Source organism: Mastacembelus armatus, chromosome 23, assembly GCF_900324485.2.
Source record: "Mastacembelus armatus chromosome 23, fMasArm1.2, whole genome shotgun sequence".
NCBI lineage: Eukaryota > Metazoa > Chordata > Actinopteri > Synbranchiformes > Mastacembelidae > Mastacembelus > Mastacembelus armatus.
Window position 1 is genome coordinate 6,642,765 of NC_046655.1, and position 15,001 is coordinate 6,657,765.

The 15,001-nt window shown below is 41.3% G+C and overlaps 2 protein-coding genes across 7 annotated transcripts; one reads left to right on the forward strand and one right to left on the reverse strand.

Annotated features, from left to right (window-relative positions):
* Positions 1-667: 667 nt before the first annotated feature.
* On the reverse strand, positions 668-4,469 carry LOC113142370 (aldo-keto reductase family 1 member D1-like). Its single transcript, XM_026327376.2, has 9 exons — positions 4,269-4,469; positions 3,750-3,917; positions 3,514-3,630; positions 3,309-3,386; positions 2,879-3,001; positions 2,505-2,614; positions 1,126-1,291; positions 916-998; positions 668-833 (listed from the first exon to the last, which is right to left on the reverse strand). The coding sequence occupies exons 1-9, from the start codon at positions 4,359-4,361 to the stop codon at positions 791-793; spliced, it is 981 nt and encodes a 326-aa protein (XP_026183161.1). The 5' UTR covers positions 4,362-4,469; the 3' UTR covers positions 668-790.
* A 1,315-nt stretch (positions 4,470-5,784) lies between these two features.
* On the forward strand, positions 5,785-14,443 carry trim24 (tripartite motif containing 24). 6 transcript variants are annotated; one of them, XM_033325051.1, is made up of 20 exons: positions 5,811-5,854; positions 6,213-6,492; positions 6,929-7,047; positions 7,159-7,306; positions 7,715-7,847; positions 8,284-8,400; positions 8,529-8,643; positions 8,731-8,877; positions 9,009-9,123; positions 9,564-9,703; positions 9,911-10,156; positions 10,303-10,425; positions 10,570-10,717; positions 10,813-10,870; positions 10,967-11,093; positions 11,202-11,503; positions 11,865-11,973; positions 12,067-12,141; positions 12,457-12,618; positions 12,726-14,443. In XM_033325051.1, exons 1-20 carry the CDS (start codon positions 5,816-5,818, stop codon positions 13,296-13,298), a joined length of 3,276 nt encoding a protein of 1,091 aa, XP_033180942.1. In that variant the 5' UTR covers positions 5,811-5,815; the 3' UTR covers positions 13,299-14,443. The 6 variants fall into 6 exon arrangements, with proteins under 6 accessions (XP_026182938.1, XP_033180942.1, XP_033180944.1 ...); XM_033325053.1 differs by having other exon boundaries at positions 10,570-10,696; XM_033325052.1 differs by having other exon boundaries at positions 9,932-10,156.
* Positions 14,444-15,001: the final 558 nt, after the last annotated feature.

Consider the following 15,001-nt stretch of genomic DNA (forward strand, 5'->3'; position numbering starts at 1 on the left):
GTAGAAATATCAAAACATGTTTCCAGTAGTATGCAGATGGGGTTAGGGGTGGTGTAATATGAAGGGATACTGCACTGGGAGCATTATTTGATAGGGGATATCAGTCTGTCGAGATATGTTATAATCGAGTATCAAAATATGCTACAGACACTCTGACAGTACAATTACCACTTTTGAAGATGACGTAACACTGTGAGAGTTGTACCTTTAAGGTATACGCACCCCCACCCCCGTCAGTACATTACAGGATACTGAGTATAGATAAAGGATGTCCTTACAGGTATGGCTGGGTGTCTTTTATGCCACCATGACATTTTCATCAGGTGTCTTTAAGAATTCCTACAACACTTTAAGGCAGCATTATTTCTTCAAAGGCCTGCTGCAAAGATGAAACCACTTCTGAACTGAACTTCAGCTGATGTTACTTCCTTTCATTTCAAATGTCTTGAATCATAAATATCAGTTTGTTAAAGAAATAATACATGTCCACTATTGCTAATGCCATGTTTACAACTATACAATACACACACACACTTTAGACATATGTCCAAAGAATTGGGAATGACGTTTTATGTTTTTTAATGAACCACAAAAGCTTGTATGAAAAATTGTATAATATTTGTAAACAAAAACAATAAGTAGTCATTACAATATATGGAGAAGTCACATTAATCAATCCTACAGAAAATTAAAGGGCTACTAAAATTACTTTTGGCACAAAATGTTGTTAAAGCAATAAAGTGAACACACCAACTTATTTGATTAAATTTTAGGGATGTGTTGATAGTGTCTAGTAGTCATCATGAAACGGATACTCTGGGTGATCAGACCACCTGTTGAGTCAATAGAGAGACATATTCACTATTATTTTTTCATAGGAGGCACAGAACATCACACAGTTGGGACTATACTCACATAAGGAGCTCCACAAAACGAATATTCTTGTTCAACCCCTCAATTGCCTTCATCTCAGCCTGAGAGAGTGAGAAGTCGAATATCTGCAGTGTTGACAACAGATCAGTCCCATTAAATTTCATATTTTACTTCCTGGTGTTTTAGGGTGTACTTTTGAAGACTACACTTTATGCCAACCTGCTGCTTGAATTGTTGCCATACTAAACAAACCTGAAAGTTGTCCTTAATGCGATCAGGGTTGAAGCTCTTTGGGATGACCACCACCCGTCTCTGCACGTTGAACCTAAGGGCCACCTGGGCTGCGGTCTTGTTATACTTTTTACCAATGGATGCCAGTAGCTCATCTTCTAACACTGGAGGGCATTTTAGGTTTACCCTGTTTAAGAGATTGGAATGTCACAACAGTTATAGTGTAACATATGAATGCTATCTGAGAACACTGTGTATTTTTAATAGTTATACATGAACACAATGTCTTTTTTTATTTTTCATTCAATTTGTGTCTTTGTAGATTTGGAAAAAGTGTATGACAGGGTGTCGAGAGAGGAGCTGTGGTTTTGTATGAGGAAGTCTGGAGTGGCAGAGAAAAATGTTTGAGTGGTGCAGGACATGTATGAGAGCTGTAAGACAGTGGTGAGGTGTGCTGTAGGGGTGACAGAGGAGTTCAAGGTGGAGGTGGGACTGCACCAAGGATCGGCTTTGAGCCCCTTCTTGTTTGCTGTGGAGATGGACAGGCTGACAGATGAGGTTAGACAGGAATCTCTGTGGACCATGATGTTTGCAGGTGACACTGTCATCTGTAGTGAGAGCAGGGAGCAGGTGGAGGAAAATCTAGAGAGGTGGAGGTTTGCTCTGGAAAGGAGAGGAATGAAGCTGAGCCGCAGTAAAACAGAGTACATGTGTGTAAATGAGAGGGACTCAAATAGAACGGTGAGGTTACAGGGAGTAGAGGTGAAGAAGGTGGAGGATTTTAAATACCTAGGGTCAACAGTCCAGAGCAACGGAGAGTGTGGAAAAGTGTGCAAGCAGGTTGGAACAGGTGGAGGAAAGTGTCAGGTGTGATGTGGGACAAAAGAGTGTCAGCAAGAATGAAAGGAAAGGTGGACAAGACAGTGGTGAGACCAGCAATGTTTTCTGGTTTAGAGACAGTGGCACTGAGAAAAAGACAGGAGGCAGAGCTGGAGGTAGCAGAGCTGAAGATGTTGAGGTTCTCTCTGGGAGTGACGAGGATGGATAGGATCAGGAATGAGGACATCACAGGGACAGCTCATGTTAGATGTTTTGGAGAAAAAGCCAGGGAAGCCAGATTGAGATGGTTTGGACATGTTCAGAGGAGGGACAGTGAATACATTGGTAAAAGGATGCTGAGGTTAGAGCTGCCAGGAAGGAGGCCTAGAGGAAGACCAAAGAGGAGGTTCTTGGATGTAGTGAAGGAGGACATGAGGATAGTTGGTGTGGGTGAGGAGGATACAGAGGATAGGGTTAAATGGAGGCAGATGATTCACTGTGGCGACCCCTGAAGGGAGCAGCTGAAAGAAAAAGAAGAAGATACATGAACACAATGTGATGGGTTCATATGTACTCCATACCACATTGGATCTCTAGATGTCCCCAGGGGGCTGTATCCCACAATGACAATCTCATTTTGCCGGCAGTATTCAAGCAACTTTGGCTGAGTGAAATAGGGGTGGCATTCAACCTGTGTTGAAACAGCAAAAATGTTAGTTCCTGAAGGTAGACTGAATGCCTTATTGTGAGCCTTTTGTTCTGTAGTCAGTATTTATGTACCAAAGCAGTTTTGACAAAGGCACTTCTACAGTTTTTTATAATCATACCTAATCTGTCTGTTTAGTAGAATACATTCTTTAGTGTTTTTCAGCCCATCTGTAAATCAGAGTTAAACCTGTCGTGTCATTTCTTTATTGTGTCCGGTATTTCCAGAACATAGCTCATTAACCTGTACCTGGTTTGAGACAGGTTTGTGCTTCAGACCAGGTTTTTTAAGGATCAGCTCCAGTTGTCTCTTGTTGAAGTTGGACACTCCAAGAGATTTTACCATCCCGGCGTCTTTGCAAGCCTCCAAAGCCTGCCCAAGATAATTATGTGATTAAAACACACAGGCAGAAAGCAAAAAAGTTCAACTTTGAACTGCTGTTAATATTTTACAGTCACAGACTGCAGGTTGTCAACTCTGACACTGAACTGATATCTATGATGGATGGCCAATATTATCTTTCTTTTTCTGCATTTAAGAGCCTGTAGGTAGTAGTAAATCTGGAAATGAAGTATTGTTAATGAAAACTTTTTTAGGCTTTTTTTTAAAACCATGTCCTCTTTATTTAGTTAGCTGTAGTCCATGTTGCAGTTTTATGTTTTTGATTGTGAAGTCTCACCTCCCATGTAGCACAGAGGTCTGTCTCATGATAAATGTACTTCCCATTCTCATCTCGGGGGTGAAATGTATCTCCTGGCTTCAGAAAAAATGGTTAAATAACTTTAAATAAAGAACTTTGGCTACAACAAAGTCAAAAAAAGTCTTTTTTGGACTTTGTTGTAGCCAAAGTAGACAAAGTTTTTTCAGCAGATCTTTTTTTATACCTTGAAGGCTGTAGGCATCTCTACAATATAGAGGTCGACATAATCCAGCTGCATTGTGTTTAAGGTTTTCTCCAATGCAGGTCTTACCAATTCCGGGGGATGGAATGTGTTCCACAGCTGTGTGATCAGTGCAGATAAAAAGAAGATACTGGGTTGTTGCAAAAATATATGTTATTTTAGTCAGAAAATATGTTGTGGGAGAGGGTCACTGATCTACTGAAACCAACTTTGCAAACCTTTCCACAGTAGAAGATGTCCTCTCTCTTCACAGTTCCATCTGCAATTTTTTCCCTTATTGCTTGTCCCACCTCATGTTCATTGAAATAAATCATAGCACCATCAATGTGTCTGTACCCTGCTTCTATAGCCACTTTGACTGCTTCATATGTAGTGCCTTTAGGGGTCTAAAACACAGCATATAATGAATATTATATAGAGTCACCTAGAAAACAGTGCAAACAGTTTTTCAAAAATATAAAACAAATGAATTGATCAATTGTAACATCTTTACTACGGCCTTCCACTCCTAAATACAGTCAATTTTATTTTATTTATTTTATTCTTTTCTCTTTATGTGAACTGCTGTGCTGTACTATAGATGTGCTTACTCTTTTTAAAGCACTTTTGCCAACCTATGTATTTTTTTTTTATATAAATAGGCTTAAGATTGATCTGATTTGATGCAAGTTAATTATTAGGCCTAATGTTAGTTTATAACCATTTTATAACCACTGTGGTGAACTAGTGCATCCTACCGTATGTGGATTCCCATAAGTTCCCAGTCCGATCAAAGGTATGCTGCTTCCATCATTCAGAGAGACTGAGTGGCTCTCAGCTGTCAACTCCATGATTATAAGTGTGCAACTCTTCAAGGCCTGAGGCTTAATATGCTGTTCAATGTAAGTTGGCGCAGTTTTCTCTACTGCTGTTTGACCACGGCCAAGACTCCTCCCTAGTAGAAAGCAGTCTCTTGCAGCAGGGCATATCAACAAAATAGCAAGAGGTGGGTCAGGGGCTAACTGCAGCCCCCTACTGTAGAGTTTGCCCCTAAATCCCAGATCATCCGCCACCCCCCTTTTTTTAAAAAAAAAATTCTTTAAAACTTTTAAAACTGTAATTGTAAAAAATAAAAAAAACATGTAAATCCATAAACAAGAGAAAAAGAGAAGATCAGTAAATATAAATAATATATTAGCTGCACTTAAAACTTATGATATTGTGTTCAAGATTAAGAATGTGTGGGACGTGTAAGATAAGAATAAATACATTTTAAAAATATATTTGTGAGTCTTATGTTCCTATTCACTTGTGGAAGTAGAATTGTATTTTTTATTGTGTATAACAACGTATATATAGCACTTTCTAATGCCACCTTGCAAAAACATTTGTTAAACCCATGTTGTTAGGTAAATTTTTTTAACAAATAGACTCAGAGGATGAACTTCGGTAAGATTATATAGAAGTTTTACTTGCAGGGAGTAACAGTCACACAGCACCTTGTTACACTGGCTGCTTGCAGACTAACACATCCGTTTTCATGGAAATACAAAAGGGAGGGGATTTCTCACAGAAAGGCATCTGGGCCCTTATCAAATAGTCAAGGTTAGAGCAAACTGTGCTCACTGAGAGCAACAATTATATTTCCACAATACACAATAGGCCCCATTCAGAAGTGTTTCAGTTATACTGAAGTAAGGTGGATCAGGTCACAGGAGGGTAAACATTTTAATTTCTCTAACACATGTAAACATTTTTCAGTCAGCCGAAACAAGCAAATAACTGAGAGGGTGATAGAACACCAATATTGCTTAGCACTGTTGCCTCACAGCAAGAAGGTCAGGGGCCTTTCTGTGTGGAGTTTGCATGTTCTCCCTGTGCTTGTGTGGGTTTTCTCTGGTTTCCTCCCACAGTCCAAAAACATGTATGTCAGATTGATTGGTGACTCTAAATTGCCCATAGGAGTGAGTGTGAGTGTTTGAGGTTGTTTGTCTCTATGTGGCCCTGTGATGGACTGGTGACCTGTCCAGGGTGTACCCCTGCCTTTCACCCAGAGAGAGCTGGGATAGGCTCCAGCTGATCCCTGGGACCCTGGTTAGGAATAAGAAGGTATAGAAAATGGATGGATGGATTATTATTATTATTATTATTATTATGTTTTTAAGCGAACCTCTTGGTATAACAAGCAGGGTGAAATGATGAAGTTGCTGTCTGTGCCAAGTTGGCCCATTAACCTGGCGCTGTAGCTTTAAGACACCGCAGTGGCATGTGGGTAATCGATGTGTTTTGGGCGAAGAAGGCACAGATGGTCGCCTTTCACATGGACATAACCTCAAAACGATATGTATTTAGCGTAGTTTTAACTAACAAGTGACTGCGTACTGTTATGTTTGGCCTCTTTCAACCAGAACCTCAACAAAGCGGAGAATCTTTCATTAATTGTCTTTAGTATGTGTCCAGTTAATATCGGCTACGTTGCTAATTTAGCTTCCTAAACGGAAAGAATTATTCCCACTTCCCACTAAACGCTGCTCTCACACAGCTGTAAATAAGCCATATCGTTGGTGAAACGACTATGTCTTTATTGTTGTAATGCATAAAATGAGTATTTACACGACCTACCTGGCTTGTTAAGCCAGAGAAGTTAACAGGCTTCCCTTTGTTTCCCATTTCAACGCTGTATTGATTGGTGGACTGTAAAGAAGAAAATGGATGAAAGCGCCGAAAACGTTGACAACGATGACATTGTTATTATCGTGGAAAACGAGGCAGAGAGTTTGCCAGCCGAGGAGGAGAGGTTAAAACAACAAGGCAACTTTGGGCTCATGGACACTTGTCCTATCTGCAAGTTGAGCTTCCACAACAGAGAGCCCAAACTCCTGCCGTGCCTCCACTCTTTGTGCAAGAGGTGTCTGCCTGCCCCTTACAGGAGTGTCGAGCCGAGGCGTGACCTTCAGGGCCAAGTGGACAACAGTAAACAATGTGAGAATAGTGATTTCATTCATACGAGGTGCCTGATATGGGTCTGACAGATATAAGTCATAACAAAACGCTTGACAACAAACCAGAAGTGCAGTAGGTCTAAGTTATTCCATTCTTTATTTTAGATTTATGGACCCTTTATGTGGGGCCGGATGATGTGGACTATAAAATATCACCATCTGTAATGTGACAATAGCTTGGTAATTACATTTGTTGCTCTCAGAATGTATTCACCCAGCAAGAAAAACACTACAGGCAGATTATACACACATATAATAAGTTCATAAAATATTTACCTGAAATGCAGCCTTTAGCATGGGCTAAAAACAAACAGAAGCTCCACCATTATGAAGAATATCTTAGTCTTAAAGCACTCAGTCATTACTGCACATTTAGTATGAAAGGTTTAAGTAGCGGATCTGGTCTCTTGTCCTAGTGGGTGCCATTCGGTGTCCAGTATGCAGACAGGAATGCTGGGAAATGGATGTGCTGGATAATTTCTTTGTGAAGGACACTGCTGAGGTGCCCAGCAGCACTGTGGAGAAAACCACTCAGGTCAGTCCTCACTTGCAAAACCAGTTTGTTTTTAATGATACTGATGATTTCTTTTTTTTTTTTTTACTCATTATATTGCATTTTTTTGTTCTTTCTTTGCTTTTTCAATAGGTGTGTATGAGCTGCGATGACAACACAGAAGCAACAGGTTACTGCATGGAATGTGTGGAGTTTTTGTGTGTGACGTGTATTGAGGCGCACCAAAGGGTCAAGTTCACCAGGGATCACACCATACGCCAGAAGGAGGAGATGTCTCCAGGTAGCGTGTTCATCCACAGTAGGAAAATTAGTTTTTTTAATTAGTCTAAAATGAACAGGTTCCATCTAGTCTGAACACTGTCAAAAACAAAATAAAGTTATTCTTTAAACAACTTAATATGCTTTATATTGCAGGCTAAACAATGCTTTGTTTGTACATCTTTGCTCCAGTTATAATAGTATCCTCAAGACAGACACAATGAATTAAGAGAGGGCAGGATCAACTGTTATATAAAAGCACCGTCAGTTATTTTTTTGGAATCGACAGTTGTCTTCCCGTTGCTAAAAAGTGGAAGACAAAATGTTGTAGCAAGATGTCAGCTATGACATGATTAGTGTAGATGTTTTGGAAAGCTGTACAAACAGTTAAAGTGACAGAGGCTCACTTTATATGTTTGTGTGTTCTCAGAAGCAGTAGGTCTTTCCACACAGAGGCCTGTATTCTGTAGCATCCATAAGCAGGAACCTCTGAAGCTGTTCTGTGAGACGTGCGATCTCCTCACCTGTCGAGACTGTCAGCTGCTCAAACACAAGGATCACAAGTAAGTAGAATATATCTACAAATATACAGAGCAATATAAATAGTGTGCTACTCTAGTTATTTCCATAAATTTGGAAGTTTTGTGTTTTCTGGACTTTAAGTTGCACTGGAATATTACAGTAAGTCACTTTGCTATACGATGGTATGTCATACTGCAAGCCAGAAGGGTAAAAAAAAAAAAAAGTGCATCTTATAGTCTGGAAAATACGGTAGTTGTTTGGTCCATTACAACTGGCAATATTAATGCAGCTTCCCACAAAGCTTTAAGTACATTAGCTGTAAGGGTTGATGAGAATTTGTGTATTATCTAAATTTTTTTTAGTATCAGAAAAGTATAAAAGTAAGTCAAGATTTTTAAAGCAAAAAGAGTAGTAGACTAACTTGAACTGACAGAACATATGCCTTTATAGTTAAAATTAACTTTTGGATATTCTTAGCTACCAGTTTTTGGAGGACGCGTACAGGAACCACAGGCAGTATCTGGAGAACATGACGCAGCAGTTGCAAGGGAAAAGAAAGGCCATCGAGGACGTGTCCAGCTGTATTAGTGCTGGGTAAAGTCACCTTCTACCACTGGATATATACAGTTGTAGTATCTTTGTTTATAATAGTGTCTGTTAGCAATGCAGTATCATATTCAAAATTGTCAGTATGTGTGAGACATGGTTATTGATTCTCACAGACTCCAGCAAGTTGAGGAAAACAGGAAGGCTGTAACTAATGAAATAAAGAAGTCTATCTGTAATTTGATCATGGAGATCAACAGGAAAGGGAAGATTCTGGTTAACCAGCTTGAGGTACAGTATGTTAAAGCTGAATTATTGATTCAAAGGTACTAAGTGAGGACTTGTTTTCTGACCTTTCAAGCAAACATTTATTTTCAGGCTCTGACTAAGGACCATGAGTTGGGTTTGAAAAAGCAGCAGGAAGACGTCAACTCCCTGAGCAGGCACCTGGACCACGTGATCAGCTTTACCAAATGGGCCACAGCCAGTCAGAGTGGAACAGCCCTGCTGTACTGCAAGAGGCTGGTAAGAGATGAGCAATTCATAGTCTGTTTTGTGCTTAAGAAAAGTAATTTTGTACTATTAGGATTTAACAAAATCCTAAAATACATTTAGAATTCCAGATTTTGTCATCTCCCTGTTGTGTTTTCTCCTAGATCCTTTTTCAGATCCATCAGCTGATGCGTGCGAGCTGTAACCCGTCCATCGTCCCTCAGAGTTCTGTTCGCTTCCAGTGTCGCTCTGGATTCTGGGCCACAAATGTTGACCTTGGTAAGTATGACATCACCTAAAAGTTTGAGTGTGAGGCAAGTAGTAGTATCTTTAAAAACACATCAAGTTTCATTGGCCAACACTTTTTGGTGATATCATCCTGTGCACCTTTTATTTTATCTTTATTTATAATTGTGCTCTTAAATCTAGTTAAGCAATCAGATAATATTTGCATCTGCGTCTTCCAGTATATTAATCTCATCTGGTATGAACAACATTTTTCTTAATCTTATATTTGCAGTTTACGTTATGTTCTCCTCTTCATTATCGTCTTTATGTTTGTACTCTTCTTTCATGGAGAATTCTGTGGCACTGCTGGGAGTCTTGAAAAGAATTTTTTGTTTTATATGCGGCTGAAAATGAAACACTGAAATGTAAAATGTCACAATTGGAAGAGTTTTTATTTTGTGCTCGGTTTAAGTTGACTTTTGTCTGATCAGGTTCCTTGGTAGTAGAAAGGGGCCCTGGACGGCCACCCATCCTCAACCACCAAGGAACTCCCAGAGCAGAGGTCCCGGCTGGAGCTCTGTCGCTCTCGGCTCAGCAGCGACAGAGCACGCTGGCCCAGCTCCAGATGCAGGTATGATTTTCAGCACAGCCAGTAGTTTTTGTGCCCTGACAAGTCCGTTTGTTTTATGTTAAAACCAGATGTTCTGGGTAAATCTGCACATATCCTGCAGATTTATGACATTCTCGGTGCTGTACTTTGATTTACAATGTAAAAATGTCAACAAAGTACAGCCTCTTCCAGCACTGATTAAACTGTCCAACTACCCTCCTGTCCAAGGTTGACAAGCTTTCCCAACAGCCCCACAGACAGCCCCCTCCCAACCACTGGTCCTGGTACCAAAATGTCAGGCTCCCAGGACCCCCCGGCCCTCCACCCCCAACCCGGCCCATCCACGGAGACTCTTCCCCTTCCCAGGTTCCCCCCAGCTTGGCACAGCCAGGACGTCGGTATGGGAGCTCCCACCCAAACCCCAGAAGCCCCACGTCACCCATGCTTCCCAACACAGGATTCCCACCTGCTCAGGTAAGTGGGCGCAGGTAGAGGGGTCAGGTCCAGTATCCTTGTCACGTGGGACAAAACCAATGGGACAGACTGAGTCACAGCTGCTGTTTTTTTAGTGCCTTTTTTAAAACTTCTTTCAACTTCAGTTTTTTTTTTCCTGTCTCTAGTCTCTGAGAGATCTGATCCATAGCTCCAGCTTCCCACCTAAACCCATAGATGTATTGCAGGGTACATCTCGCTACCCACAACCTCTCTCTGCAGGAGCTGCCACACAGATGTCACTACACCAGGTATATAGGGGAGGAGAACAGAGTGGAAGCTAAGAGGTTTTTGATTGACATAAGGATGATTTAAAAGAAAGAAAGGGCTATATGGGGCTGTTTAATATAATTGTGATGCCTTATGGGGGAACATGTTTTTTTTGGTCTCTGCAGCGGGGCCTGCAAGAGTCCTCCTTCATGAAGAGGAGTGAAGCTGCTGCATCAGTCCCCTCCATCACTATCTCCATCCCCAAATCCAGCTACGTTCCAAGCCTGGCCTCCGCAACCGCAGACAAAACAAGTATGCTCAATCACATGTCAGGTCAGTCTACAAGCTCTGACTGAGCCGCATCCCTGAAGATCCTAGCCAAGCATGGAAAAAAACTTAAATTCTAAATTTTATTCTCTTTTCTCAAGTTCAAGAAAGACAGAACTCCCCAACAACCAAACCATCTTCTTCAGACAGAGGCACAGGGTAAGAAAAGATCAGTTCTGCCTTCATCACAGTTTCTCTTCATCCATAGTTCATTTTTATTCCCTTCTCCTCTCTCTGGCAAACTCTGTGTTAAAGGACAACTTCATGGAAGCTGAGTTCTGAGCTGCCATCAGGCCCCTCTGCCAAACGGAGAAGAAGGTCGTCCCCAGGGCCCATTATTGTCATCAAGGATGAACCAGAGGACGAGGATGAAGTTCGTTTTGTAAGACAGTCATTTGGGTTGTAAAAGTCTCCTGAATCAATGTTTAGGGCTGCTGTCAGTGAGTCATTGTGTCTAACTGCATATACGCTGCTTTTTGGTTGAGTACAGGTACAGTCGAGTGTCGGGTCCAGCCTGCCAGACAGCAGCACTGGAACTCAGGCTAAGCCACGCCAGCAGCAGAAGGTATCTGGCCCTGTCTCGGTCTCTGGGTCTGAGTCCAAAGCTGGAAAGGAGCAGCGTCATCAGCCCACGGCACAGGCGGTGTCTGAAAAGAGAGCGGAGCCGGAGGAAGACCCTAACGAGGACTGGTGCGCTGTCTGTCAGAACGGAGGAGAACTGCTTTGTTGCGACAAATGTCCCAAAGTTTTCCATCTGTCCTGCCACATCCCCACACTGAATGAATCTCCGAGGTGAGACACAGATCTGAGCACCACCCATGAATGAATTGGAAGAAATAATTAAACAGTATGGGTTCTGAAATTAGCATATTGTCATAATTACTGCAATTATCAAATGGTTTTAACAATTATGGAGATTTTTCTGGTGTTAGTAAGTGCAGTAACTTCTGCTTGGGGTCACTGTTTCCCTTGAGCCTTTGGATGAAACTTGACAGCACTAGTACTGGCTTCTGGCTTCAAAAAATTTTAAAAACAATGGACCACAGACCATCTCAAGGTCTTTCTAAGACTACTCTTGACCGTCTGTAGGGACAAACAGTAGAGTTCGGATCTTGTTCAGCTTTTTGTGGCCATATTCCTCTTCTGTCCTCAGTGGTGAGTGGTTCTGTTCGTTCTGCCGAGACCTCGTCTCTCCTGAGATGGCGTACGACTGTGACGACAAGGATGTCCTCTCCGAAGCTTTCCCACCTGCTGACAGAAGGGTATGCCCTAACCCTTAAGGAAGGTTATTTTCCTACGTAATATGCTCAATTAATTGTTTTTTTTTTTTCTGCTTTTTTTCTGTGTTTATTCAGAGGTGTGAGAGGCTGCTACTGCGTCTGTTCTGTAATGACTTCAGTACTGACTTCCAGCAGCCTGCTTCTCCATCGGTAAGATACGGTATTCAGCTGATTACTTTTCATGAAATTATAAGAATAATCTGGCAAAACTAGTTGAACTGGGCCCCAAGTGGAGGAGTTTAAGGTTCTCGGGGGGGTCTGTTTCACAAGCAAGGGAAGGATGGAGCATGAGATTGAGAGACAGATCGGTACCAGTCCGTTGTGGTGAAGAGGGAGCTGAGCTGTAAGGCTGCATTATGGTCACGAACTTTGGGTTATGACTGAAAGAAGCAGATCTCGGATAAGCAGAAGAGAATGGATGGATAGTTGTTTTAAGTGCTAAACTTTAATGTTTTTCCTATGTAGGAGACAAGAAGGTACAAAGAGCTGATCAAGACCCCGATGGATTTGTCAATAGTGAGGAGAAAACTGGAGTCGAAGTCAAAGGATGGTGAATGTTACACGAGTCCCGAGGACTTTGTCGCAGACATCAGGCTCATATTTTACAACTGTGCAAAGTACTACAAGGTACACAGCCAGTTTACATAACTCGTGCATAGTTCTTTAGTGTTTTCTTTCATTGTAAGTTGAATTTCATCAAAAAAAAACTTTTGCTGAAATTTGTGATTTTCCAGGCCACCTCGGAGATAGGGAGTGCAGGTTTGTACCTGGAGGACTACTTTGAGGAGCAGCTAAAGCTCATCTTCCCAGATAGGGTCTTCCCCGGAGGGAGGGAAGAACAGATGATCCCTCCTATAGAGGACGAGATAGATGAAGAAGAGGAAGAGATGATGAAGGAAGGTGCGGCTCCTGCTGAGCACAGTAAAACGCAAAATCCCACAGCAAAAGGAATCCTCCCTGTAGAAGAAGATCTGGCTGCTCCTGGAGACATGACAGCCCAGGCAGAGGCAGAAAAATCAGAAACAGAGAAGGGGATTGATACGAGTGAAAAGACAGATAGAACGGTGGCAGACGAAGAGGAATGTGCACGTCCTGCAGAGGAGGAGGTAAAGCAGGAAGAGAAAACGTCTGTGAAAGAGGAGAAAAGTGCTCCTCCTGCTGATGATGGAGAAACAAAAGACGCCGTTGCTCCCAGCCCCCCAGAAGATGAGAACCCTCAGCTCCCTGCAGAAAACACGGCAGATCCACCTGAACCCCAGGAGAAGGAGTCCGATCCTGCAGATGCAGCCAAAGACGAGGAGGGATAGATGCGTTACAACCAAGATGAACTGTAGAGGAGATGGATGATTTCAGTCTTCCACAGAACTGGCCCCAGTGGGGACCTACAGTACACTTGCTGCAATCATACCATTTTGTTACTATAATATATGTACAATAGGAAAACAAGGGTACTGCTATACTAAACAGACCTATTTAGTAGAGGTTCTGCTCTAGATACACATTGAGGGGATTAAATAAGCTTTACTGTAACACAGAAGATCATTTTTGGTGATGACACCGAGAAGCACACGAAATATCTTCTATGTTGATAGGTTCATGTGTAAGTTATCATCAGTTACCTTGCTTATGACCTGTACATAATAATGCTGTGGATTGAAGGCTGCAAGCGCATTAGTAAAAATGAATTTGGATAAGTAATGCATGCAAGATGTCTTAATATAAACAGTAATAATAATATTAATAATGCCTCCATGTTTGCATTTATGGACCTTAGCTCCGTTGTACTAGCCATGTGGCTCATAAACATTGTTTTATTATAATAGCAGTATTTTTTATTTCATTAGAATTATGTTATGTTGCTGTCAGGTGTCAGATATGGACTCTTAAGTACTGGAGTTTCTGGACAGAAGGAAGAACATTTCCGTAGTACAGTGAAGTGTGCCACTATTGTGGCACTATTGAGCCTTGTTCTCCTCCAAATCCCATCAGTCTTTTATCACACAGCAGCTTTGTCTCTTTTAATCACAGGAACGTTTCTTCACAGACTGTTTTCCCTGAAATATCAGCACATATAACTGATTCTAACGTTCCTATCACTTGCCTCCGGCAACAGTACGTTTTCCAAATTGTATCCTTGCTCTTCTGCATCATGAGTACAGTTATGTCCGATCAGGTAGAAACTGTATTGATAAATGTGTGAAATTACATTTATACTTTAGCTAATTAAAACATTGTTGACTTGTAAACAGTTATGACCATCAACTGACTTGAAGTGTGAAATGAGTGAGTCAGAAACTGACACACCACTTTTTAAATTTTTGTTCATTATTGGCACTTTATTAATAATTGGAGGATACAGAGGACCTGTAAATGAGCTACAAGCATTGATGACTATAACAGATACCTGCATTTACAATATTTGTAATAAACAGGTGTTGTGTTGTTGGTCTGACCTGTGCTGTGCTTCCACTCTTATGTTGGTCTGTTTATTTTAATAATCATTTTTTATTAATGTATTTTTAAAATATTTATAAAGTTCTTCCATTGCTTTAAAAAGTTAGGCACATTTTTTTCCATTGTGCTTTTGTTTTTTCTTTTCTAATCTGAAAATCATTGCAACTTTTACCGTAATCCTTAGTATACAATTTTTTAAAAAGCCCCTAAAGGTGTTTTAGACACTATAGGATTACAATATACAAGCAATATACAGGATTGCGTTGCTTACTTTCTCTTTTTTTTTTTTTACTGTATCAAGGTATTGTCTTCTACTTTTCTGTTTTATCTGTACTCGGGCAACATCTGCCTTGACTCACTTTGTGTTGGCACATTGTGGTACTGAATAAATCCCGTTATCGGTTATGTTTTAAAAAAAACTGAGGACACCGGCCGGTGTCCTGCCGGATAGTTTCACGCAGCTCCCTCCTCCTCCACGCCCACACCGCCAGCAAACCCTTAACCTCTCCCGGGCGCACACTAGAGACTGTGGTGTGAGCAACTTTCACAGGAGACG

Bases quoted from the DNA above. Each gene is read 5' to 3' on its own strand.
- LOC113142370 (XM_026327376.2), bottom strand. From the start codon at position 4,361: ATGGAGTTGACAGCTGAGAGCCACTCAGTCTCTCTGAATGATGGAAGC. The intron at 2,615-2,878 runs GTACAGGTTAAT...GTTTCAACACAG, and splicing joins ACAAACCTGTCTCAAACCAG to GTTGAATGCCACCCCTATTT. The intron at 834-915 runs GTGAGTATAGTC...TTGACTCAACAG, and splicing joins CGTTTTGTGGAGCTCCTTAT to GTGGTCTGATCACCCAGAGT.
- trim24 (XM_033325051.1), top strand. From the start codon at position 5,816: ATGGTCGCCTTTCACATGGACATAACCTCAAAACGATAT. The intron at 8,878-9,008 runs GTAAGAGATGAG...GTTTTCTCCTAG, and splicing joins TGCTGTACTGCAAGAGGCTG to ATCCTTTTTCAGATCCATCA. The intron at 10,871-10,966 runs GTAAGAAAAGAT...TCTGTGTTAAAG, and splicing joins TCTTCAGACAGAGGCACAGG to GACAACTTCATGGAAGCTGA.